General features: G+C 39.2%; 1 protein-coding gene across 2 annotated transcripts in view; it reads right to left on the reverse strand.

Annotated features, from left to right (window-relative positions):
- Positions 1-25840, reverse strand: part of LOC138366924 (extended synaptotagmin-3-like) — a 134667-nt gene that overhangs the window by 14428 nt on the left and 94399 nt on the right. For both annotated transcript variants that reach the window (XM_069328200.1, XM_069328191.1), the window contains exon 5: positions 7083-7231. In XM_069328200.1, the coding sequence (XP_069184301.1) occupies positions 7083-7231 (149 nt within the window). The remainder of the gene's footprint in view (positions 1-7082; positions 7232-25840) is intronic.

Raw genomic sequence — 25840 nt, forward strand, 5'->3', positions numbered from 1 at the left:
CAATTTTTTTTTATTGGAGTTAAAGTTAACGTAGATATATGACCGAACCTAACCAACCCTACCTAACCTAACCTAACCTATATTTATAGGTAAGGTTAGGTTAGGTAGCCAAAAAAAGCTAGGTTAGGTAGGTTAGGTAGACGAAAAAACATTAATTCATGAAAACTTGGCTTATTAGGCAAATTGGGCCTTGAATAGTAGGCTGAGAAGTGCGTTCTGGCTATTAGGTACGACATATATATATATATATATGTCGTACCTAGTAGCCAGAACGCAATTCTCAGCCTACTATGCACGGCCCGATTTGCCTAATAAGACAAGTCTTCATGAATTAATTATTTTTCGACTACCTAACCTACCCAACCTAACCTAACTTTTTCGGCTACCTAACCCAACCTATCCTATAGAGATAGGTTAGGTTAGGTTAGGTAGGGTTGGTTAGGTTTGGTCATATATCTACGTTAATTTTAACTCCAATAAAATAAAATTGACCTCATACATATGGAAATGGGTAGCTTTATCATTTCATAAGAAAAAAATTAGAGAAAATATATTACTTCAGGAAAACTTGGCTTATTAGGCAAATTGGGCCTTGCATAGTAGGCTGAGAAGTGCGTTCTGGCTACTAGGTACGACATATATATATATATATATATATATATATATATATATATATATATATATATATATATATATATATATATATATATATATGTCGTACCTAGTAGCCAGAACTCACTTCTCAGCCTACTATTCAAGGCCCGATTTGCCTAATAAGCCAAGTTTTCCTGAATTAATATATTTACTATAATTTTTTTCTTATGAAATGATAAAGCAACCCTTTTCTCTATGTATGAGGTCAATTTTTTTTTATTGGAGTTAAAATTAACGTAGATATATGACCGAACCTAACCAACCCTACCTATCCTAACCTAACCTATATTTATAGGTAAGGTTAGGTTAGGTAGCCAAAAAAAGCTAGGTTAGGTTAGGTTAGGTAGGTTAGGTAGACGAAAAAACATTAATTCATGAAAACTTGGCTTATTAGGCAAATCGGGCCTTGAATAGTAGGCTGAGAAGTGCGTTCTGGCTATTAGGTACGACATATATATATATATATATTATATATATATATATATATATATTATATATATATATATATATTATATATATATATATATATATATATATTATATATATATATATATATATATATATATATATATATATATATATATATATATATATATATATATATATATATATATATATATATATAAACTGCAGAGAGAGAGAGATGAATAGAAAACCATAGATACACTGAACATCTTGTTTCAGATTCTTTACTTTAAAATGCATAACGTTTCGAATACTTCTTGTATTCATCATCAGATCTAAAAGAAAAAAAAGAAATCACAATCAAATAACTAGTAAACAAAGAACTCATACTGAATATAATTGCCTATCAAAAAAGAAGAAAGTTAAAGATTAAAAAACAAAGCACTTAAGCTTACTTAAAGTGATCAATACAAGTAAAACTTATTAACTATCACATAGATAAAAGCTAAATCAAAAATTAATAAAATTACAAGAGCAATTTTATAACTACTAAAACAAACCATACTACTAAACTTACGCGAAGTGATCAACTGGAGTGAAACGTGATAGGAAACACGTGGATACTAAACGCTATTACAAATATTAATATATAACGACTTCACATCTACCAAAAATGTATATAAAATGCAAGCAAAATAGGCGACATTAATAATAAAATATTAACCAAACTCTTATAAAACTCAAATATCAAACAAAACTAAATATTAAAAAATGTATTATATATCCTAAATAAAAAGATTAATATAATGTACAATGTCAAAACTTGAAATAAGTAAGAAAGGGCAAAGACATGGTAAACTAAACTAAATTATAATAAAATTTAAATGCCAGTATAAACTATAAATGAAATTACAGGGCCTACTTTGTACAACTGAACAGCCGAAAGGTTATTAACAGAGGCCGCAGCTCCCCTATATATAAGGATTGCGATTGGTACTTTTAATTAAAAACTGGCAAAGTTTCTGGTTCCACTATTAGAACCATTAACGCATAATGAATTTACTGTGAGAAATTCTCAGGATTTTGTAAAGGAACTTTCCTCTTTAAATTTTGAGTTCCCAACTATAATGGCCAGTTTCGATGTTGAATCCCCCTTTACTGTGCTTTACTAATATTCCTTTCTTGGAAACCATTGATATTTGTATAAATCAGTTATTTGCTGACACTAATTTAGTGTCTGGATTTTGTAGTAAAATATTCAGACGGTTGTTAGAATTAGCGGTTAAAGACTCTGTCTTTATGTTTAATAATAAATATTATAAACAAATTGATGGAGTAGCAATTGGTTCTCCCTCAGGTCCTGCACTTGCTAATGCTTTTTTGAGTTTTCATGAGAAAAATTTACTTGATAAATGTCCTATGGACTTTAAACCAGTCTTGTACAGGATATATATAGATGACACATTTTTGTTATTTAAGGACCAATGTCACATTGAGAAATTTAGAGAGTATCATAATGCACAACATACACGTTTTACTGCAGAGTGTGAAGAGAATAATTCATTGTCGTTTCTTGATGTCAAAGTGAATAACCTTAATGGGTTCAACACTAATGTTTTTAGAAAATCAACTTTTACTGGTTTAGGTTTAAATTTTAATTCTTTTGTTCCTGATATTTTTAAGAAAAATGCAATTAATACTCTACTGAATAGGGTCTTCGTTTAATGTTCAAATTGGAATAACTTTGATCAAGAAATTAATTTTCTTTTGATTTTTTTTCAAATAATGGTTATCCTTTGCATATGGTTTATCCCTTTATATGAAATTTTTTAAATAAGAAGTTTCACCCTTCCTGTAGGATTACTACAGTAGAAAGGGATATTAAATATATTAAATTACCATTTTATGGCACTATTAGTTTTTCTGTAAGGAGTCGATTGAGGAAACTTTTACAGCACTGTTATCCTCAAGTAGACTTTAGATTTATTTTTGTCAACACAAATACCATAGACACTTATTTTAAATTTAAAGATAAAGTGCCTACCACCCTGTACTCTAGTGTCGTATATATGTATAATTGTTCCAGCTGTAATGCTCGATACATCGGAAGTTCCATTCGGAACTTTAAGATTAGGATAATTGAGCACTGGGGAGTATCTATTAGGACTGGATTACCATTATCTAAACCAGCATTTTCGTAGATTAGAAACCATTGATATGAGTTTAATCATTATCTGCTAGAATATGATTTTAAAATTCTGGACACTTGTATGAATGGCCAGTCAGATTTAAGAGTAATGGAATCCTTATATATGAGGGAGCTGCGATCTCTGTTAAATAGCAACCCTTCGGCTGTCAAATTGTACACTGTATAGTACACAGTAGGCCCTGTAATTTCATTTATAGTTTATACTGGCATTTTAATTTTATTATAATTTAGTTTACCATGTCTTTGCCCTTTCTTACTTATTTCAAGTTTTGACATTGTACATTATTATAATCTTTTTATTTAGGATATATAATATATTTTTTAGTATCTAGTTTTGTTTGATATTTGAATTTTAATAAGATTTGGTTAGAATTTTATAATTGTCGCCTATTTAGCTTGCATTTTATATAATTTTTTTGTAGATGTAAAGTCATTATATTAATATTTGTAATAGCGTTTAGCATCCATATGTTAACTATCAAGTTTCTCTCCAGTTCATCATTTTGTGTAAGTTGACCAGACCACACACTAGAAGATGAATGGTCGACGATGTTTCGCTCCGTCCTGGACCATTCTCAAGTTGATATATATATCGACTTGAGAATGGCCCCACACTTCTAGTGTGTGGTCTGGTCAACTTACTTTAGCCACGTTATTGTGACTCATCGCCTGCACTTTGTGTAAGTTTAATAGTACAGTTCGTGTTAGTAGTTATAAAATTCCTCTTGTAATTTTTGATTTAACTTTTATCTATGTGATAGTTAATAAGATTTACTTGTATTGATCACTTTAAGTAAGTTTAAGTGCTTTGTTTTTTAATCTTTTCCTTTCTTCTTTTTTTGATTGGGAATTATATTCAGTATGAGTTCTTTGTTTACTAGTTATTTGATTGTGATTTCTGTTTTTTCTTTTAGATCTGATGATGAATACGAGAAAGAAGTATTCGAAACGTTATGCATTTTTAAGTAAAGAATCCGAAAAAAGATGTTCAGTTTATCTATGGTTTACCTATTCATATTAAAATTAAGATATATATATATATATATATATATATATATATATATATATATATATATATATATATATATATATATATATATATATATATATATATATTTATATATATTAGTATATTTTGGTAGCAGTCTTTCCTGTAGACATATATTATTAAATATGACCGAAAAAGTAAGATTAATAATTCTAACACGAATTTTCTCAATCTTTCGTACATTACGCTTCACTGTTGGAGGTAAATCAAAAATTAATTCTCCAAAATTCATTTTTATTTCTAGTCTGACGCGACACGGGCGCGTTTCGTGAAACTTATTACATTTTCAAAGACTTTAGTTCACAAATACACAACTGAATAGAACTTACGTATCTCCGATTTTATATCTACATTTGAGTGAGGTGGGAGGGGTGATGTGGCATTAACACAAGACAGAACAAGAGGGGATATTAATAGGGTATTAAAAGTATCAACACAAGACAGAACACAAACAATGGGTATTGAATAGAAGTGTTTGTAGAAAGCCTATTGGTCCATATTTCTTGATGCTTCTATATTGGAGCGGAGTCTTGAGGTGGGTAGAATATAGTTGTGCAATAATTGGCTGTTGATTGCTGGTGTTGACTTCTTGATGTGTAGTGCCTCGCAAACGTCAAGCCGCCTGCTATCGCTGTATCTATCGATGATTTCTGTGTTGTTTACTAGGATTTCTCTGGCGATGGTTTGGTTGTGGGAAGAGATTATATGTTCCTTAATGGAGCCCTGTTGCTTATGCATCGTTAAACGCCTAGAAAGAGATGTTGTTGTCTTGCCTATATACTGGGTTTTTTGGAGCTTACAGTCCCCAAGTGGGCATTTGAAGGCATAGACAACGTTAGTCTCTTTTAAAGCGGTCTGTTTTGTGTCTGGAGAGTTTCTCATGAGTAGGCTGGCCGTTTTTCTGGTTTTATAGTAAATCGTCAGTTGTATCCTCTGATTTTTGTCTGTAGGGATAACGTTTCTATTAACAATATCTTTCAGGACCCTTTCCTCCGTTTTATGAGCTGTGGAAAAGAAGTTCCTGTAAAATAGTCTAATAGGGGGTATAGGTGTTGTGTTAGTTGTCTCTTCAGAGGTTGCATGGCTTTTCACTTTCCTTCTTATGATGTCTTCGACGAAACCATTGGAGAAGCCGTTATTGACTAGGACCTGCCTTACCCTACAGAGTTCTTCGTCGACTTGCTTCCATTCTGAGCTGTGGCTGAGTGCACGGTCGACATATGCGTTAACAACACTCCTCTTGTACCTGTCAGGGCAGTCGCTGTTGGCATTTAGGCACATTCCTATGTTTGTTTCCTTAGTGTAGACTGCAGTGTGGAAACCTCCGCCCTTTTCCATGACTGTTACATCTAGAAAGGGCAGCTTCCCATCCTTTTCCATCTCGTAAGTGAAACGCAGCACGGAACTCTGCTCAAATGCCTCCTTCAGCTCCTGCAGATGTCTGACATCAGGTACCTGTGTAAAAATGTCGTCAACATACCTGCAGTATATGGCCGGTTTCAAGTTCATGTCGACTAAGACTTTTTGCTCGATGGTACCCATATAGAAGTTTGCAAACAGGACACCTAGGGGAGAACCCATGGCGACCCCATCTACTTGCTTATACATGTGCCCATTCGGGCTCAAGAAGGGTGCCTCTTTAGTACAAGCTTGGAGTAGTTTCCTCAGAATATTTTCTGGTATATCAAGATATGTTCTTGTATGTCTGGTATGTTCTTGACATACCAGAAAATATTCTGAGGAAACTACTCCAAGCTTGTACTAAAGAGGCACCCTTCTTGAGCCCGAATGGGCACATGTATAAGCAAGTAGATGGGGTCGCCATGGGTTCTCCCCTAGGTGTCCTGTTTGCAAACTTCTATATGGGTACCATCGAGCAAAAAGTCTTAGTCGACATGAACTTGAAACCGGCCATATACTGCAGGTATGTTGACGACATTTTTACACAGGTACCTGATGTCAGACATCTGCAGGAGCTGAAGGAGGCATTTGAGCAGAGTTCCGTGCTGCGTTTCACTTACGAGATGGAAAAGGATGGGAAGCTGCCCTTTCTAGATGTAACAGTCATGGAAAAGGGCGGAGGTTTACATTTTCAAAGACTTTAGTTTACAAATACACAACTGAATAGAACTTACGCATCTCCGATTTCGTTTATATCTACATTTGAGTGAGGTGGATGGGGTGAGGTGGCATTAATAGGGTATTAATTTCATCAACATGAAATGAAATGATGAAATTAATACCCTATTAATGCCACCTCACCCCATCCACCTTTGTGGATGGGGTGAGGTGGCATTAAAGTAAAATTAACTAAAAAAACTAAAAAAATTAAAGTCTTTGAAAATCTTTGAACACCCCTAAAGTCTTTGAAAATGTAATAAGTTTTACGAAACGCGCTCGTGTCGCGTCAGACTAGAAATAAAAATGAATTTTGGAGAATTGATTTTTGATTTACCTCCAACAGTGAAAAGAAATGTACGAAAGATTGAGAAAATTCGTGTTAGAATTATTAATCTTACTTTTTCAGTCATATATATATATATATATATATATATATATATATATATATATATATATATATATATATATATATATATATATATATATATTTAATTAAACCAAGTAATAAATCAACATAGATACTTCTGCACACAAATACTAGTTAACCACAGATGTACATTTACAAGCAATAACAAAATATCAGATATGATTATTTTTGGAACAAAATAATACAATTTTATTAAGAAAAAAACTATTACACCTTACTAGTAAGATTCGAAGATCGATATATATGCTGCTATCCCGGTGAACGTCAAGTCCACTTCAGGGCTGGTGACGGGGAAAATGCGTACGATGCCCACAAACGGTGGGCGGGGCGTAATGCGCTTCAACACCATCCGGGCAAGACCTCTTGCCTGGAAATTTGATCATAAAAGAACAATCATTTGCAACCTGAAATTTATAAGTCAGAGAATAAGTCAGAGATTTAAATCAGTTCATTAGTTTTCAGTTTTATTTTCTGGGATAAATTATTTCTGGGAAATGTCTTCAATGAATAAAAATTTGACAAATATTAACCAAACTTTTCAATATGTTGGTTATTATGTAGGTTATGTTGTCAGATATACTCATAAATTGTTAAGCAATTAAAATTGAATAAATAACGAAATGTATTTATACCTTAATCAATAATCGAAGCAATATAAGAAGACATTGGAATAATAAGAAATAAAGTGTAAGAAAATGTATGATAATTAAAGGAAATAACAGAAAGCATATCAGTCTTTGTGAGTTTAAATCATCTATTAAAAACTGTTAAACTTTTAGAATTATTTAATGAACATTTATGTATAAAAATAACAATGGCCAAGATTCCCTAACGCATCTATAACTATAAAAGGAAGATATCTGCCATTTTGTCTGTCCAAGTTGAAGGCAAGACACTTGCAGCTAGCTTTCATGTTGGTGTGGGCTGTATAATTTACTGTCTAGGGGCTTAAGGCTCTTTCTTGAGCCAAATGGAATTCACGGAGTATGGAAAACAACAGAGTACACATATGACAAAGATTTATATTAATAAGACACACGATATATTACATGGCACAAATCTCCTCCTTACAACTCAAGGTCAATCCGAAGGTAACAACATTAAATAATAATCACCCAAACCGGCTCTGGTCTCCCTATGGCGCTTAGTCCAAAACTGGAACCGTGAACACAGCCACCGCCCGTCAGCCGATGTCACACATATTCACTAGGAAACCTGGACTCTCTCTCATAAACTGTTCAGTAGACTGTCTGTGTACTCTATCCCATTCTTGCAACCCTGTTAATACAATCAAGTGACTTGGCTCATGATACTGCTGAAGAAATCCCTCAAGAAAGTAAGGACCAGTCGTCACCGTTCCTCCTCGCATCAGGTCAAGATGGCGTCCGTCCCTGTTGCGTCATCTCATCATTACTCAATTCTTTAACATTTCTAATCAAACCCTTTATTGACCTCATTTACCATATTCCTCATGCAGGCTTTTTTGATTCGGTCCATTTTTCCTTCACTTAGATTTGTTATTCCAATATACATTATTTCTAAACAATCTCCAGCTCAGATGGTACTACTTTGCTGGCAAGGTACCGCGGCCACCCCTTCCTCATTACGCCCACCTCTCCTAACACACACACCCTTCTATCTATACATCCCTCCCTCCATATACTCTTGCCTCATTTCACCCACCAATACACCACCCACCTCTCCCTCTATACACACCTCCCTCCATTCAATATTCCCTACATATACCCCCACCCTATTTGCGCCCCTCTCTCCATACACCCATACATCCCTATATACATATATACATAGCTAATAAAGCAAAGCTAATCCAAACAGTTTTACAGATACATCAGGAGGAAAACATCAGTGAAGTAACAGACAATAACAACTGAGATTAGGGATGAACAGGTTCACTGGGAATTGCAAGGAGGTTTGCAAGGACCGCTACAAATGATTCCAGAAGGTCAACACAATAAAGAAAGAAGAAGTTTCTAAACTTAGAAAGGGGGCATCAAACCAGGCACCACTGAGGAAAATTGAGAATACCAGTGGTGAGATAAGGAAGCATTTGATTGAACAGTATGTGACAAAAGCTGTAGACCCCGAGGTTCACCGTGGATTCTGAAAGAGGGAGCTGAAGAAAGTGCTTTTCACTTTAAATGGTGTTTAACAGGTCATTGAGAACAGAACATACCGAAAAGTTGGAAGACAATTATTGTAGTCTTTATATGCAAGAAGGGAGACATGCGGAATGTACTAAACTACAGGCCAACCTTTAACTTGCATACCATGAAAGGTTTTGGAGAAGATTGGAAGAAAACCATAGTAGGACATCTTGAGAGAAGGAACTTTATAACATATCACCAGCATGGGTTCAGGGTTGGCAAAATGTGCCTAACAGATTTAATAGAATTCCATGACTAGGTGAGAGAAATTAGACAAGAAAGAAAAGGGTGGAAAAACGATCATTACGGTCACGGGTTTGCAGCCAGGAGCCGTTACAGCCAAACACGTCTCTGGTTGCTCCTCACCTCAGAGAGCTCCTAAGCCAACCAGATAGTGAGGGAACGTACTTTCGTCGGCCACACCCTGTTGAGGGAGGGTCAGCTGTATCGCCTCGGCTTAGCCCTTCTCATTGGTACTAGCCACTCGGTACTATGGTATACAGGGTGAAGGCTCGGTTCCAGAGGAACCACTCGTTCACTTGGAGCAAACTGTTCCAGGTATTTAACATCACAACCAACACCACACATAACGACATCCAAAAGGACGCTGAAGGTGTTGTCCTCTACTATTCTACCTGACGACGACCTGGAACGACTGGTCTTACCTATCAACATGTCCGCACTTTACGACGCGGACATACTCCTCACCCAGCCACGTCGCTATCAGGCTGCAAAGACCAGCTTCGCCAGGAGAGTCAGCTTGTGGATCACCGATCACGAGGTGGAAAAAATTCTGGCCAGCATCACCTCGGAAAACTCTACAATGATGGCTGGTTCAGCCATCTAGCGACAACGACTTGCACTCCACCTTAAAAGTGACTCACCACTGCTGCTGAAGTGGACCTTGCCCCCACCAATGGATTTCAGTGTTTTGGCCTCACCATACCACTTGCTTGTGTGCATAAGGAACGCTGTTACGAGGAAAGTCAGCGTTTCAAGTGCTACGAGTACTCTCATTAGACCAGAAAGTGCCTGCAGAGTAATTGATTATAAGTGCAGTGTCTGTGCACAATTATTACCAGTGTACCGCCTGATTTCAATGATGTGTTGTGTGCGGCGGTGACCATATGGCTATGTCACATCTATGTCCCAAACGTCAGGATGAAATTCTGACGATAATCGACGCCAGACAAGCCTTCACAACTCGCCATGCACCATCAACCTTCGACGTTCAAACCGCCATTTTTCCGGTGTTTACGGGAGGAGCCACCGTGCAGCAGCCCAGCCAATGGGGACCCAACCCCCAGCCAATGGGTGTGGGACATTTGGGGCTTGACTCTATTTATTTAAATATTAATGCAATGAAATTCTATTACGAAGGACCACCCGCTTTTATAGTAAAGAGGGAAACTAAGAAAATATGATCATTAGAAAATTCCTAGATGAACCAGTGACTATGGATAAAACACTAGAGAATATGATCACTTATATAATTAATGGGCTGTATAATTAACTGAATCAAAGCCTCAAACACCTACATTGGGGGGTTATTACTGGAACTTCATATATGTCCAGGAACTAGTGTGGTTCGTGCACCAGTTCATTATGCAATAATCTAATCCTATGACCAATTATAGAATCATTATGTTTGTCACCAATAAGAACATAGATTATAACATGAGAAATTAATAATTATAATAAACACATGTCAATCCAAAGAAAACAATGCTCTGCATGAATAATACTACAGACAATGGAATTTAAGGAATACGGAAAGGGTCTTAGCTTGAAGACGATTTCCAAGAAGTCGGTTACGACTCATCCTCGGAATCTCCTGGACTCATCATGGAACACTGGGAGATGATTAACACGGGAAATGACAGCTCGGAGAATTCTTCACACACGCTGTAAATCAAATTATATTCAGTAGCAACAGATAAAGCTGCTAGACATCTATGTTCAAGAAAATTAAATTAAATAATGAAGGTAAATAATAACCTGTGGTTTTTTATAGTCGCTCTGCATAACGGCAAGCTACCCAGCTATAACCCCCTCCTAGATGATGCATCAAATGGGAATAAAGGTACTTAGCAAATAGGGCACTGTGTAAGTTAAGGCTTGCCGAAGTTCGCGTCCTAGGTTCAGGCGTCGTTGTAACGAACACGTGGTGTCTAGCCTAGCCTAGATGTTGACGCGCTTCACTGGCCGGTCACGTTGGGCTACACGGAACCAAATTTAACAGGTTCCTGGCTGAATGTCAAATTAAATCTCTTGACAATTCAACACGTTGTGTAAAATGACACTGACACCAGCTAAGTTATTGTCTGCAAAGGTTCTTCACACCTCACAGTGGCGACTTTCATCTGGAGCTCTTGGTGGCGTCTACCCTGGTGGCTTGGGTAATGGCGTCTCTCTCCGAGCGCGTCGCCTCGTGTACTAGCGTCTCCCCTGCCCCGCTTCGCGTCCCGCGTTTGATACACAAATTATTTACTACGAATATTATCATTTCTCGCAGTTGTGATTGAAATGCTCGGATAAGGACGGGTTTATTATTCAGAGGAGTTAAATATTATTATTTGCCCGTTTTACGATGGTAAACGAGCAATGGAGATGAATTAAAGTCTCTCCAGGGCATTCACGCGTGACGTTAAATTTATTAACAGATAACAGTTATAACTATAAACGCTCTATTTGGCATTAGTTGGGGATCAGTTTAGGGGCCATGTCACCGAAAATCCGATGAAAAATGGAATATTTACGAAAAATTACGAAAAATACTACAACGTTCTGGCAACACTGTGGTCCAAACCGTTTAATGATATCTTGAAAAATAACGTAATTAGAGTCAAATTTCCCGCTGCAACTTTCGTGAATCTGGTCCTCGCGCCGTGAGTACGCCGCGGGGTATTGTATCTTACGTTGTAGATGTCTTATTTTTCGTAATAGCGTTGAAAATAACATGTTATGCATAAAATGAATATAAACTAACCATATGGCAACACAACATATGGTCTGACACGAGGGTGGTGCAGTCAGTGACTGCGTGTCTCTCATGGAGAGAGGATGTATGCTGACGCGCTCACACAATATCTCCCAGAACATGCTATTTTTGGATTTTTAGCTATTTGTACTGCAATATGACTTACCAAACGAACAAGAGAGAAGCATTGACAGCTAGATGCATGAGAGCTCTCCATACGAGCTGGCCGCAATGCGTAAATCACCACTCACGAGTGACCGCAGGTAGAGAAACTTTGAGAGCGCGCTACGCAACTCCAACTTTTAAAACTAGATAAAATTTCACAGCCTTTATTTGTTATTCTATTTACATGAAACTTGCACATTATATGTAGAAAATACGCCTCTATAAACGCATGTCATTATTCTTATCTACGTAGATTTATTGATTTTATAAATAATGATACACCTCATTTTGTTGCATACGTTTTTGGGAAACTTTTATAAAATCTGTATTATTGCACTAAATACATCTAGGAAAATAATGTGACATGCAAATCTTTATTATATAGTAAGGTCATAGCTGAGTGTCTTATAAATGATTTTGGTTCACAATTGTGGGCTGTGAAATTTTTTGAACATGGTTGAAAAATTCGTCTTTTTTTTTGTTTTTTTTTTCTCCGTTTCTATTTAGGCTGAGATGCTGAAACTTGGCCTATGTGCAGCACCTTTCACATGTATCAGGATAATAAATTATGAATACCCTACAACAACTTTATATTTCGGGGGAGATGGCCCCTTATCTGTAATTAATTATCACACAGAACACCGTTATTTTATAGAGAATCAAATTCAATTCTCAGACACACTGGATATAGTTGTGCTTATTATAATGGAATCTGACGCAATACTGGCGTCTGGTGACGTAAGAATTCTAGCCTTATTGTACAGATGTAATTATTAGTACATGTGAACTCTACGTTTGGTTAATTTTAATTACTACAATGATTAGTAGATTTAGTAATAATTAATGATAATACAACAGTGTTGTATTTAGTGTTGGAAATTTCCAACAATGGGGACCCAGCCACTCACCGACCCAGCCATCGCCACAACCTTACTCCGGCCAATGACTAACCCAGCCTTCACCACAGCAGTTGCCGGGTACTACTACTGACCATAGCAATATATATGCTTTAACATTTCTTGCTGACAATATTGCTAGCTCAAACAACCAGGAATTTGTGAGGATTATTTTTGTACCCTATGCTGCGAATGACCTCCCGACCTTTACCGTACCTGAGGAAGTCTTCCCCACGTCTCCACAGTTCGTTACTGTGCTGATGTAACCTAACTCCACCCTGAACTTATTGACCCTGACTACTATGTTAAGTATCCGAAATACGCCGCCAAGATGCAGGAGAAAATTTAAACACTCTGGAAAACGGAGTCATCGACCCACCAAAGCCAGACCGATCTGATCTACCAAGCATCCACGGACTACTGTACCAGCTCTCGACCCTTCAGACTCATTGTCGAATGAGGATGTTTCTGTGGGAACAACGTCTCCTGTATCGAAGCTGAAATCCAGTACTAAGGACTTCCATCTCGACAGCTCTCCTTTCATACTGAACGACAATGCTGCTGTGTCGACAAAATGCAAGTCCGCCACCAGCAAGAAGAACAAGACCAATAAGACCGATGTCCTAGCCAAGAACAACCAAGGCAGAAGACAGAGGTCAGGAGAATAAAGAACCGGATTGGTGACACACTTCTCAACTCTCACATCTAGCCAGCTGCTCGAGAGCGCAGCCCCTGTGCTGATACTGCCCATGCCTAAAACTCACCACTCAGCCGAACACTCACCACTCAGTCCATACAAGCTCTAAACCACGGTGGATGGGCCACCAATCTATCCTTCTCTCCTCAGTCTCGTCTTCCATTTCTTGCTGAAGTTTTCTGCATCTATGCCCCATTTTTCAGTCCCCTGCTCTCCAGCTCTATGGGCATCGCCAATTCAATTGAAGAGAATGGTGAGCAGACGGCATGTTTTTGTATTGCTAGAAAGCCTTTGACACAATACCCCGTAGGAGACTAGTGCATAAGATGGAGATGAAGACAGAAATAACAGGGTAGGTACTCCATTAGTATAGGAATACTTGAACTTTAGGTCTCAGATTGTTGATATGTTACTTATGGAGTTCCAAAAGTTTTAGTTCTTGTTCCAAACCTGTTTCTCATATATGTGAACGATCTTCCATTTACCATTGAGAAAACAAAATACACCATTGCTTTGGGCTGAAGAGCTCTGGACTAAGGTCCGACGAAACAGTCGATTGTCCCCAATAAGCATTTTCCCGACATCACCTCCAACAAGGGTGGAAGCTTGTAGGGTTGAAATCCTGGCTCGATGCAGTATTTTGGCTTAGAAAGTGATAATAGATTGGACTGGGGTCCTTTTGGATTGAAAGCCTGATCTAGGTTCCTCTCTTGGGGGAAACACTGTTTCGACTTCCTCCACTTCTACATGAAAAATAAGTAAAAAAAGAAAAAACTAAAATTACACCTGTTTTTTCTTGACCGAAAAACATTTTCATATTACTTTTTTCAATGTGTGTTTCTTTTGTTTTCCATGTACAGGTGGTGAGCTATGAGTGTAGAAGCCTCACAACAAGGTAACATGGAAACAGACGAAAGTAGGACCAAACGAACTCGCGAACTCTCGCCAAACCAACCATCAAAAGTTATGAAGACAACTTTTCTCGCTCCAACAACCTTAGAACTCCTCCCGGAATCTTTGACTGAGTCACTACCAGACTCGTTCCCAGCTACAAAAGAAGATATTTGGCTCACGGCCACAACAGAAGCGCTGTGCACCTACGAGCAGCGACAAGAACTCCCTGAACACTCCTTACAGGGGGGGGGGGTATGGAGAAACAGACGAGTCTGGTGAGGCCCAGGTGCTAAAATCTTTGCATATTTTTCTTTCTTCCCAAACCAAGATGATTTTTTTTAGGTAACAGACCTCACATCGATGGTATACGAAATCATGAAAAGGGAAAAAATATACCCAGTAGAACGTTACTTCACCCCAGAAGAAATAGACCTGGTCTACCTTTTTAAACCAATCTTCACAAAAATAGCCTACCTGAATGACAAAATCACCTACATATATACAAAATCATCTACCATACACCCCTTTGTCTATACATCCCTCCACTTTTCCGGTGTTTACGGGAGGAGGAGCCACCGTGCAGCAGCCCAGCCAATGGGGACCCAACTCCCAGCCAATGGGGACCCAGCCACTCACCGACCCAGCCATCGCCACAACCTTACTCCGGCAAGTGACTAACCCAGCCTTCACCACAGCAGTTGCCGGGTACTACTACTGACCATAGCAATATATGCTTTAACATTTCTTGCTGACAATATTGCTGGCTCCAACAACCAGGAATTTGTAAGGATTATTTTTGTACCCTATGCTGCGAATGACCTCCCGACCTTTACCGTACCTGAGGAAGTCTTCCCCACGTCTCCACAGTTCGTTACTGTGCTGATGTAACCTAACTACACATCTCTGTCCATACACTCATCTGTCCATACACCCCTTTTTACATCTGACTGATAAAAACTATACAATGTTCAGATATCAGTAAACACAATGCTGTTCAAGATGTTCACAGCGCCAGCCACAGGACACTGCCGTTGTTCTGTCCATTTAGGAATCTTCAACGGACTTCTCATGTTCTTTTACAAAATAAACTTTTGGGAATATATTCATTTACATCATTTAGTGACCAGGATTCTGATAATAGCAGCATTGTGGTGGGAATTAGTGATATGCGTTGTATGGTGGGAGGTTGAATCTTGGTGAGGAGTGAGGGAGAGGTGGTGTCGTCTGCTGACTCTGTGTGGCGACCTCTGTTATTGTTTGGAGACCTGAACTCGCCATACCGGCTTAGTGGTTTGCTATGGTGAACAAAACATGTAGTTATGTATATATAAAGTGTGTTTATAGTGTAATAACCTTGAAAGGAGTATGTTGGGAGGAGCCATTTTGGTGAGGGATGTATTGGTGAGGGAGGGAGTAAGGCTGTTGTTTGCTGGCTGGTGTAGGACTTGCCATGCAGTGTATGGTGGCCACTATGCTGTTTAGACACTATACTAGCTTAGTTGAACAGTTATGGTGAATAAAACATGTAGATACTTATATATAACGTGTGTAAATAGTGTAATAAAACCACAAATAGTATTGTGGGAGGAGGAATGTTGGCGAGTAAGAAGTAAGTAAGTAAGTAATTATCAAAAGAAGGCACCAAACCGGGAAGGCTATGTAGCACCATCAAATACGCAAAATAATCAGAGGGCGCTAAATATCACCAAGGATGCCAATACGAGAACAAAAACGCATAAGGCGAACGATATCAAAAGTATCCGAGTCACCAAGAATTCTATCGAGGGACAGGTGACCGCGAGGGGCGGTCGGAAAGCAAAACATACGCTCGTCCTGGAAGTCAGGACATTCAAGAAGGACATGCACGACCGTAAGAGGGACAATGCAACTAGGACAATAAGGAGCAGGGCGGCGCTCCATCAAGTGACCATGGGTTAAGCGAGTATGGCCAATACGCAACCTCGCCAGAGCTGTTTCCCACCGCCGGTTACGGTGGAAGGAGGACTGCCACGAGGAAACACAACATTTAAGAGTACGTAGCTTGTTACCAGTAACAGACAACCAAGAAGCCTGCCAACGGGTAAGGACTGAGGAATGGATAACCGGGTAAAAGTCGGAATACGGAATGCCCTTACGAGAGATGGGACAAGAGCGGACAGCTTCCTTGGCGGCAGCATCCGCACGCTCATTTAAAGACACACCAATATGGCTGGGAACCCAACAAAACTCAACCGACTTAAATTTACTATGAACGAGAAACAGCCAATGCTGGATCTCGACAACCACTGGATGAACTGGATTAAAGGACCCGAGAGCCATGAGGGCACTACGAGAGTCAACAACAACTACAAAGGAAGACTGACAACGAGAAAGTAGGAGACGAAGAGCATAGAGAATAGCATAAAGTTCCGCTGTAAAGATGCTAGTCTCCGGAGGCAAGCGACACATATAAGTGCGATCAGGAAAAACAACAGAGTAGCCAACACCGTCCGCTGACTTAGACCCATCGGTGAAGACAGAAACGGAGCGGGAGTGAGAAGAAAAGTGCTCGAGGAAAAGGCGTTTTAGAACCGTAGGAGGGGTAAAAGCTTTAGTGACACGGGTCAAGGAAGTACAAAACCGCGGAAGAGGGACCCTCCACGGGGGCAAAGAAGGAACAACACGAGGAGAAACATCAGAAATACGAACGGAAAGAGAATCCTGCAGGCGAGATAACCGGACAGAAAGAGGGAGGTGGTGAAGAGGAACAGGAACCGCAGGAGGGGTAAAAGTTAAAGCACGACAGAGGCGAGAGGAAGGATGTTGCAAGGACCGCGCAAGATAGCGAAGACAGTAGCGATCACGGCGGTCCTGGAGAGACAGGAAGCCAGTGTCAACATACAAGCTAAGGACGGGAGTCGAACGAAAGGCACCAGAACTGAGGCGCAACCCAGTATGGTGCAAAGCATCAAGACGGCGAAGAGTAGAAGGAGAAGCAGACGAGTAAGCAGGGCAACCATAATCGAGCTTAGACAGGACGAGAGAAGAATGTAAAGCAAGGAGAGTGCGCCTATCTGCCCCCCAAGAAGTATGGGACAAGACCCGAAGGAGGGTAAGGGCCTTAGAGCACTCAACACGGAGGTAAGAGATATGGGGAGACCAAGACAAACGAGTGTCAAGGAATAACCCCAAAAGCTTCGCGGAATCTTTGTATTCAAGGGGATGACCATAAAGTGACAAAGAGGGACGAAGAACAACCCGTTTCCGCGTAAATGTCATGGCACAAGTCTTAGAAGTAGAGAACTTGAAGCCATGATCAGTGGCCCAAGACGACACGGCATCAATTGCAAGTTGAAGCCGGCGTTGAAGGAGAGGCGAATCATCACCCTGACAACAAAGGGTAAGATCATCGACATAGAGAGCGGAGAAGACACCAGAAGGAAGAGAGGAAAGAAGACCATTGAGGGCAACCAGAAAAAGAGTAGTGCTCAGAACACTACCCTGGGGCACACCTTCGTATTGCTGAAAAGAGGGAGAGAGAGCGGTACCAAGGCGCACCCGAAAGGAATGGCGAGTAAGAAGTTGAAGGAGGGAGGGAGGGAGGGTTGGCTGGGTGTTGCGGCCCACTCGTGACGTTTGGACTCACCATACCTACTTAGTGTTTCGTTATGGTGAAAACAGATGTATATAGGTATATACATCGTGCGTATATCGTGTATAACAGAAAAACTCACTGGTTGATTGGTTGATTAATATAATATACAAGTCATATGTATCAGCCCAAAAATTGTGAGCATAGCGATGCTCCACACACATTGAACTATATAAATTCCATAAATTACACAATTTTCAATAATATTACAGCAAAAAATCAGAGTAAAAACAAATAAGAAACATCACAATAAATAAAATAATTATATTCGTGGCCACAGCCGCGCCAATGGGTGGCAGGGTCGAGTGACCCCGCACGCTCCATCGCACAGCGCCCATTGTTTGCTCAACGTCTCAGCTCCATCACGGCTAAGGTATGTCACATAAATTTTTTTTTTTTAGTTTCCCCTGATCAGATACTACATTTTACCAATATAAGAAGAGAAAATTTCTTGAAAAGAATTTATTTTCGGCGCACAGCAGGAATGTCATTTTAAGGCCTCGCAGCAAGGTGGTATTAAAGCAAATTTGAAAATTAAATATGTTTTTGTGTGTGTTTATGTTACGAAGTTGATCCATAAGGCCAAGTTGGTGCATTTGCTATGTAAATTATAGGTTGCTTGCTGCCACAGAGTTTTCCTATGGCAGTTTCAGGAATGTATATATATATATATATATATATATATATATATATATATATATATATATATTGTGATGGGAAAATGTAGATGTAAGGCAGTCCCCCCAATGGCTGGTGTCAATGCCAATCACATTAGTAAAAAAAAAGGGAGAAAATAAAGTTGACTGCTTAGCTGTTGCATCCTGTGGTCAAGTAAAAAAGGAAAAAACACGCAAAAAAAATAGTATGAACAATGAAGCTTTAATTGAAATTAAACAAATATACACAAAGATAATGCCTTGGCTATGTATAGTACGAATTAAACAAATACAAAGACAAAAAACAATATAAAATAAAATAATGGTTACATTACTCTACAATGAATCAAGACAAAAAAATGAGTTAAAGGTGCTGAGAATATTGGCTGGCTGAAAACCTCCACTAATACACAGAGCGTATGCTTGATAGAAGTATCAGCCTTGAGAGCACAGAATATTCTAAAGCAAACTGCTCGTGCACACTTAGTCATAGGCTATGCAGATGGCGCTGAAGTCGAGTAGAGTCGCTGATTCACCAATAGGAAGTGTGTTGGCTGGAAGTGCTAGTTTGGTGATCGACAAGGGTGGTGCGCTGACAGCGAGGGGGGTTTGGAGAGCGAGTGTAGGGTACATATACCCCCTGTAAAAACGTATTCTACTATGTATATACTACTCTTGAATGTAGTATTTTGATGTTATAGACGTACTGAAGTAACATGATGTAGGAAAGAGCAGGCCAAATCTCTCTTGATAGAGATTACCATCACAATATATAAATATCTATGTATATATTGAAAACTCACACCCCAGAAGTGACTCGAACCCATACTGCCAGGAGCAATGCAACTGGTATGTACAGGACGCCTTAATCCGCTTGACCATCACGACCGGACATAAGAAAGTGATAGCCGAAGCTATTTGAATCACTTCCCTGCCGGCAATTTATTTCAACATTTCAACACAAGACAAGCACAAGAAACTTTCAACACAAGATGTTTTCTGATATGTCAAGAGGAGTACAGTCTGGATCACGATACACTCTGTCCGCTATGATCCCGATTGTTTCATCCACACGTATGTGGATGAAACCACATCCTCTTGACATACCAGAAAACATTCTAAGGAAACTACTCCAAGCTTGTACTAAAGAGGCACCCTTCTTGAGCCCTGATGGGCACATGTATAAGCAAGAAGATGAGGTTGCCATGGGTTCTTCCCTAGGTGTCCTGTTTGCGAACTTCTACATGGGTACCATCGAACAGAAGGTTTTAGTCGACATGAACTTGAAACCGGACATATACTGCAGGTATGTTGACGACATTTTTACACAGGTACCTGAGGTCAGACATCTGCAGGAGCTGAAGGAGGCATTCGAGGAGAATTCTGTGTTGCGTTTCACTTACAATATGGAGAAGTATGTGAAGCTGCCCTTTCTAGATGTAACGATCATGGAAAGGAGTGGAGGTTTCCACACTGCAGTGTACACTAAGGAAACAAACATAGGAATGTGCCTCAATGCCAAGAGTGACTGCCCGGGCAGGTACAAGAGGAGTGTTGTTGACCGTGGTCTCAGCCACAGCTCAGGATGGAAGCAAGTCGATGAAGAACTCTGTAGGGTAAGGCAGGTCCTAGTCAACAACGGCTTCTCCAATGGTTTCGTGGAAGACATCATAAGAAGGAAAGTGAAATGCCATGCAACCACTGAAGAGACAACTAACACAACACCTGTACCCCCTATTAGACTATTTTACAGGAACTTCTTTTCCACAGCTCATTAAATGGAAGAAAGGGTCTTGAAATATATTGTTAATAGGAACGTTTTCCATACAGACAAAGATCAGAAGATACAATTGACGATTTACTGTAAAACCAAAAAAACGGCCAGCCTACTCATGAGAAACTCTCCAGACACAAAACAGAACGTTTTAAAAGAAACCAACGTCGTCTATGCCTTCAAATGCCCTCTTGGGGACTGTAAGCCTCAAAAATTTAGTATATAGGCAAGACAACAACATCTCTTTCCAGGCCATTAACGATGCATAAGCAACAGGGCTCCATTAAGGAACATATAATTTCTTCCCACAACCAAACCGTCGCCAGAGAAGTCTTAGCAAACAACACAGAAATCATCGATAGATACAGCGATAGTAGGCGGCTCGACGTCTGCGTGGCACTACACATCAAGAAGTCAACACCAGCAATCAACAGCCAATTAATGCACAACTATATTCTACCCACTTTAAGACTCCGCACCAATATAGAAGCATCAAGAAATATGGGCCAATAGGCCCTTTGCAGTTATTTCCTTTCTTCCCTTTAATTTATCCATTTTTTACCCATTGCACCGTGTTCTGTCTTGTGTTGAAAGTTTGCTCTGTCTTGTGTTGAAAGTTTTGTTCATCTCATCCAAAACTGTTGTAACATATCACCTCACCCAAATGTTAGTATATAAGACAAATGCTGTTTAAATGATAGCATAGTAAAACTCTGTTTAGTGTTTGAAGGTTATAGTTATGTGTGTGTAAACTAAAGTCTTTGAAAATGTAATAAGTTATTACAAAACGCGTTCTAGTGTTGCGTCAGACTATATATAAAAATTAATTTTGGAGAATTGATTTTTCAATTACCATCGACAGTAAAAAGGAAGATAAGAAATATTGAGAAAATTCGTGTTAGAATTATTAATCTTACTTTTTCGGTCTTATTTAATAACATATGTTTACAAGAACGATGGCTACCTATATATAACATATATATATATATATATATATATATATATATATATATATATATATATATATATATATATATATATATATATATATATATATATATATATATATATATATATATATATATAATAATAACGATAATCTCCTTCAAGAGATTGAGCCTGCTCTTCCCTCCAAAGTTCATCGATACATACATCTATATAAAACTAATATGGAAGAAATATTCAACAACGACAACAACATCTCCAAGGTTTGCCAGAGAGCAAAACGTATGCAGCCAGGAACACCTACTCCACCTCGAACCACCAAACTACCTGTCTTGTCGCCTGCTCCTCGCTGATTGGCTGCGAGTCCAGCTGTAACTGCACTCTACCCACCATACTACTTGATGTCTGGGGCCGCCACGACCTCAGTCTTCAGAATATCCCGTGCTTTCGACAAGTTAACACGTCTCGTTGGTAGACTAAGCCCCAGGCTTACGTGTACTAAGAGAAGTGATAGCTTGAAGCCAATATTCCGGCACCTATTTACTTTGTTTGCCATACTCTTGTTATTTGCTCACTTGTCTTAACGTAACTTTTCATTTTGCCATTTGATTATTCTTATTACTTTGATTGATTTTATTATACGAATTTGTATGCCCATTTTATTCATGTTTTGCTTTCTTTAACGTAATTAAAATTTCATTGTTAAAATTTACTTGTGTTTTGTGTGTCTTCTCCTTACCTTACCACAGACGAAGTTCCAGATTTTCTATTTTTTTTTCTATATGTGACGAGGCCATACCCCTAGCTTTTGAACAGCCGAACACCAACGCGTTACCGTCACAATATATATATATATATATATATATATATGTGTGTGTGTATACTTATATATGAACAAGCTTGAATGGTCCCCAAGCCAATATGGAACTGAAAACTCCACACCCCAGTTGGATTTGAACAAAGACAGCCAGGAGCACTTTTCACATGGCGTACCTGGTTCCTTAACCACTCGACCAACCGTGACTGTACAAATTGGGAGCTGAAGCTATATCCCCAACGACCCAACAGCAGTTAATGGTAAGCTTGGGCATAGATATTTTATCGAATCACCTCAGTTTGTGGGGCCACGTGAGCAACACAAATGCAAACAAGCTTGAATGGTTCCCAAGCCAATATGCAACTGAAAACTCCACACCCCAGAAGGATTCGAACCCCCAGAGAGCCTGGGTTCCAAACGGCGCTATAAGAAGACACCTGGACCGATGGTTCAATCCTGAACCTAGAACAGAAACCAAAACACATCCAATAAAATTATATTACAAATCAGCTATGCACAGCGAACATGAAAAAGAAGAAAGAATAATGTGGCTATGGTTAGCCACGAGGCTAACCATAGCCCGTGCTTCTTGCCCCGCTCCTGTGCCAGGTAAGTTACGGGCTCACCATAGCCCGTGCTACTTAGAACTTGATCCGATTAGCTGAAACTATAACAACAACAACAACTGTAACATCACTTGAGAATGAACCATGTAGGTTCGAAACGTTGCACAATTGTATAATAAGTGCAATACATTCTATAGTTATTCCCTTTTTCTTCACCTTGAAAAAAGAACATTACTTTTGGAGAGCTCTTCTTTCAACAAAACTTTGATGCAAGAATAATAGTTAGAGGGATAGAAGCCCTAAACCAGAACATAGTAAATACAGAGTATGTTGTCATATTTAATGAGACTAATATATATATATATATATATATATATATATATATATATATATATATATATATATATATATATATATATATGTCGTACCTAGTAGCCAGAACTCACTTCTCAGCCTACTATGCAAGGCCCGATTTGCCTAATAAGCCAAGTTTTCCTGAATTAATATATTTTCTCAATTTTTTTTCTTATGAAATGATAAAGCTGCCCATTTCATTATGTATGACGTCAATTTTTTTTATTGGAGTTAAACTTAACGTAGATATGTGACCGAACCTAACCAAACCTACCTAACCTTACCTAACCTATCTTTATAGGTTAGGTTAGGTTAGGTAGCCGAAAAAGTTAGGTTAGGTTAGGTAGGTTAGGTAGTCGAAAAACAATTAATTCATGAAAACTTGGCTTATTAGGTAAATCGGGCCTTGCATAGTAGGCTGACAAGTGCGTTCTGGCTACTAGGTACGACATATATATATATATATACATATATATATATATATATATATATATATATATATATATATATATATATATATATATATATATATATATATATATATATAATGTCGTACCTATTAGCCAGAACTCACTTCTCAGCCTACTATGCAAGGCCCGATTTGCCTAATAAGCCAAGTTTTCCTGAACTAATATAGTTTCTCTAATTTTTTTCTTATGAAATGATAAACCTACCCATTTCATTATGTATGAGGTCAATTTTTTTTTACTGGAGTTAAAATTAACGTAGATATATGACCGAACCTAACCAACCCTACCTAACCTAACCTAACTTATCTTTATAGGTTAGGTTAAGTTAGGTAGCCAAAAAAGTTAGGTTAGGTTAGGTTAGGTAGGTTAGGTAGTCGAAAAACAATTAATTCATGAAAACTTGACTTATTAGGCAAATCGGGCCTTGCATAGTAGGCTGAGAAGTGAGTTCTGGCTACTAGGTACGACATATATATTATGTATTTGATTGTTATAAGATATACATGGGTTGATACAAAAATAATACAAAAAGGCCTAAAGGGGTTATGGATCTCTTGAAAAACGCGATAATGGGAAACATTGATGAATGTCACAGACGGGTTCGATCATTGTTGCAAGTCAAACACTTCTTCGAATTCCTCTGAAGTTGGACTAGTGCCCAAGACGCAACAGGCATTCTCCATCTGATTCACAACACTGAGGCGCTGGAACAAGAAACTTTTTGCTCTGTGATCTTATGTAGCGCTGATCAATTTGTCCCCCAATTCCTACAGGAACTTCAATGCTCATTTTCCCCACGAACCGAGGGTCTCCGAGCCGATCGGAACAAAGCTGTAGCAGTGTGCCAGACCTCTGTATTTAATAATTTTCTGTGATTCCCTGAAAGAAGCAGCATCACCCCTTTCACGTGGTCCGTAGTGGAGGTAGGTACTGGCCAGTGTGGCAGCGCACGTGTAGTCCCACACCACTTGCTTACCATCCTTCGAAGGAAGCAAGGTGACCCCATCTGGGCGCTTCTGAGGGTCGTTAGGTCTGAATAAGTGTGGTTCTGTTTGTGCCGGGCAGCGGGCTGTGGCGAGGCTCCTCTTGATGATGTCGTTGACTTCTTCATGTCTTGCAATCCTACTCTGTGATTTACGACATACCAGACCATGACGACCATGTTGGTCTGCCATCGCAGTTCCGCAGATGCACCTATGTTCGGTGAGGATGGGGGCGGCAAGGCGAAGCGCAACTCCAATGCGGAGAGCGTCATGACTGAGGCGAGTTCCCAGGGCTGCATTGGGCACAGCAAATTAAAAATCCCCGGCGTGGGGTGCTGTTACCGCTAGGAGGCGGGCTTTGTTTTCAGCATCAGCGTTGTCAATCATTGCTGTGACAGTCTTTTCCATTATGGGGCTATCCCAGTGGGCCTGCTTGTGGTCTTTTGGGACTTGTGGTCGGGGTTGAGGGTGTGCAATGGTGTCCCATTGTCTGGCTGCTTCGATGAACGTTTGATCATGAGTTCCCGCTGTCTCTCTCATACGCTCTGGTAGGATCTGCCCTACCAATTCGTTGGCTGCTGTTCATGAGGATAAGAATGCTGGAAGTGCTACCTCAGTTGCCTTTCGTGTGCCTATCCCCCCAAATCTCACTGGTAGTGTTGCTTGGTCCCACTGACTGTCATCTAAATCTAGGTTGAGCGCCTTCCTTAATATTGACCTGAGGAGCTCATCATATTGACTTAGAAGTGGATTGCCAAAAGTTGGTGCACACCTTAAGAAGTATGTTAGCCTGGGCAAGGTAAGGCACTTTGTGAGAAGGTAGAGGGCATCGTGGGAGTCCAAGTCCTCTAGTCTCGTTTCCATCCTCTTTAGGTTGTTAAACTTTTCATCAAGAACTGTAGCAATGGCACTGTGGCCCAGAGGTGCTCCAAGTAGTGTGCTGTCGGTGGGTTTAATGACTGAGGCTTCTGGTAAAACTGATT

Source organism: Procambarus clarkii, chromosome 2 (genome assembly GCF_040958095.1).
Source record: "Procambarus clarkii isolate CNS0578487 chromosome 2, FALCON_Pclarkii_2.0, whole genome shotgun sequence".
NCBI classification, from domain to species: domain Eukaryota; kingdom Metazoa; phylum Arthropoda; class Malacostraca; order Decapoda; family Cambaridae; genus Procambarus; species Procambarus clarkii.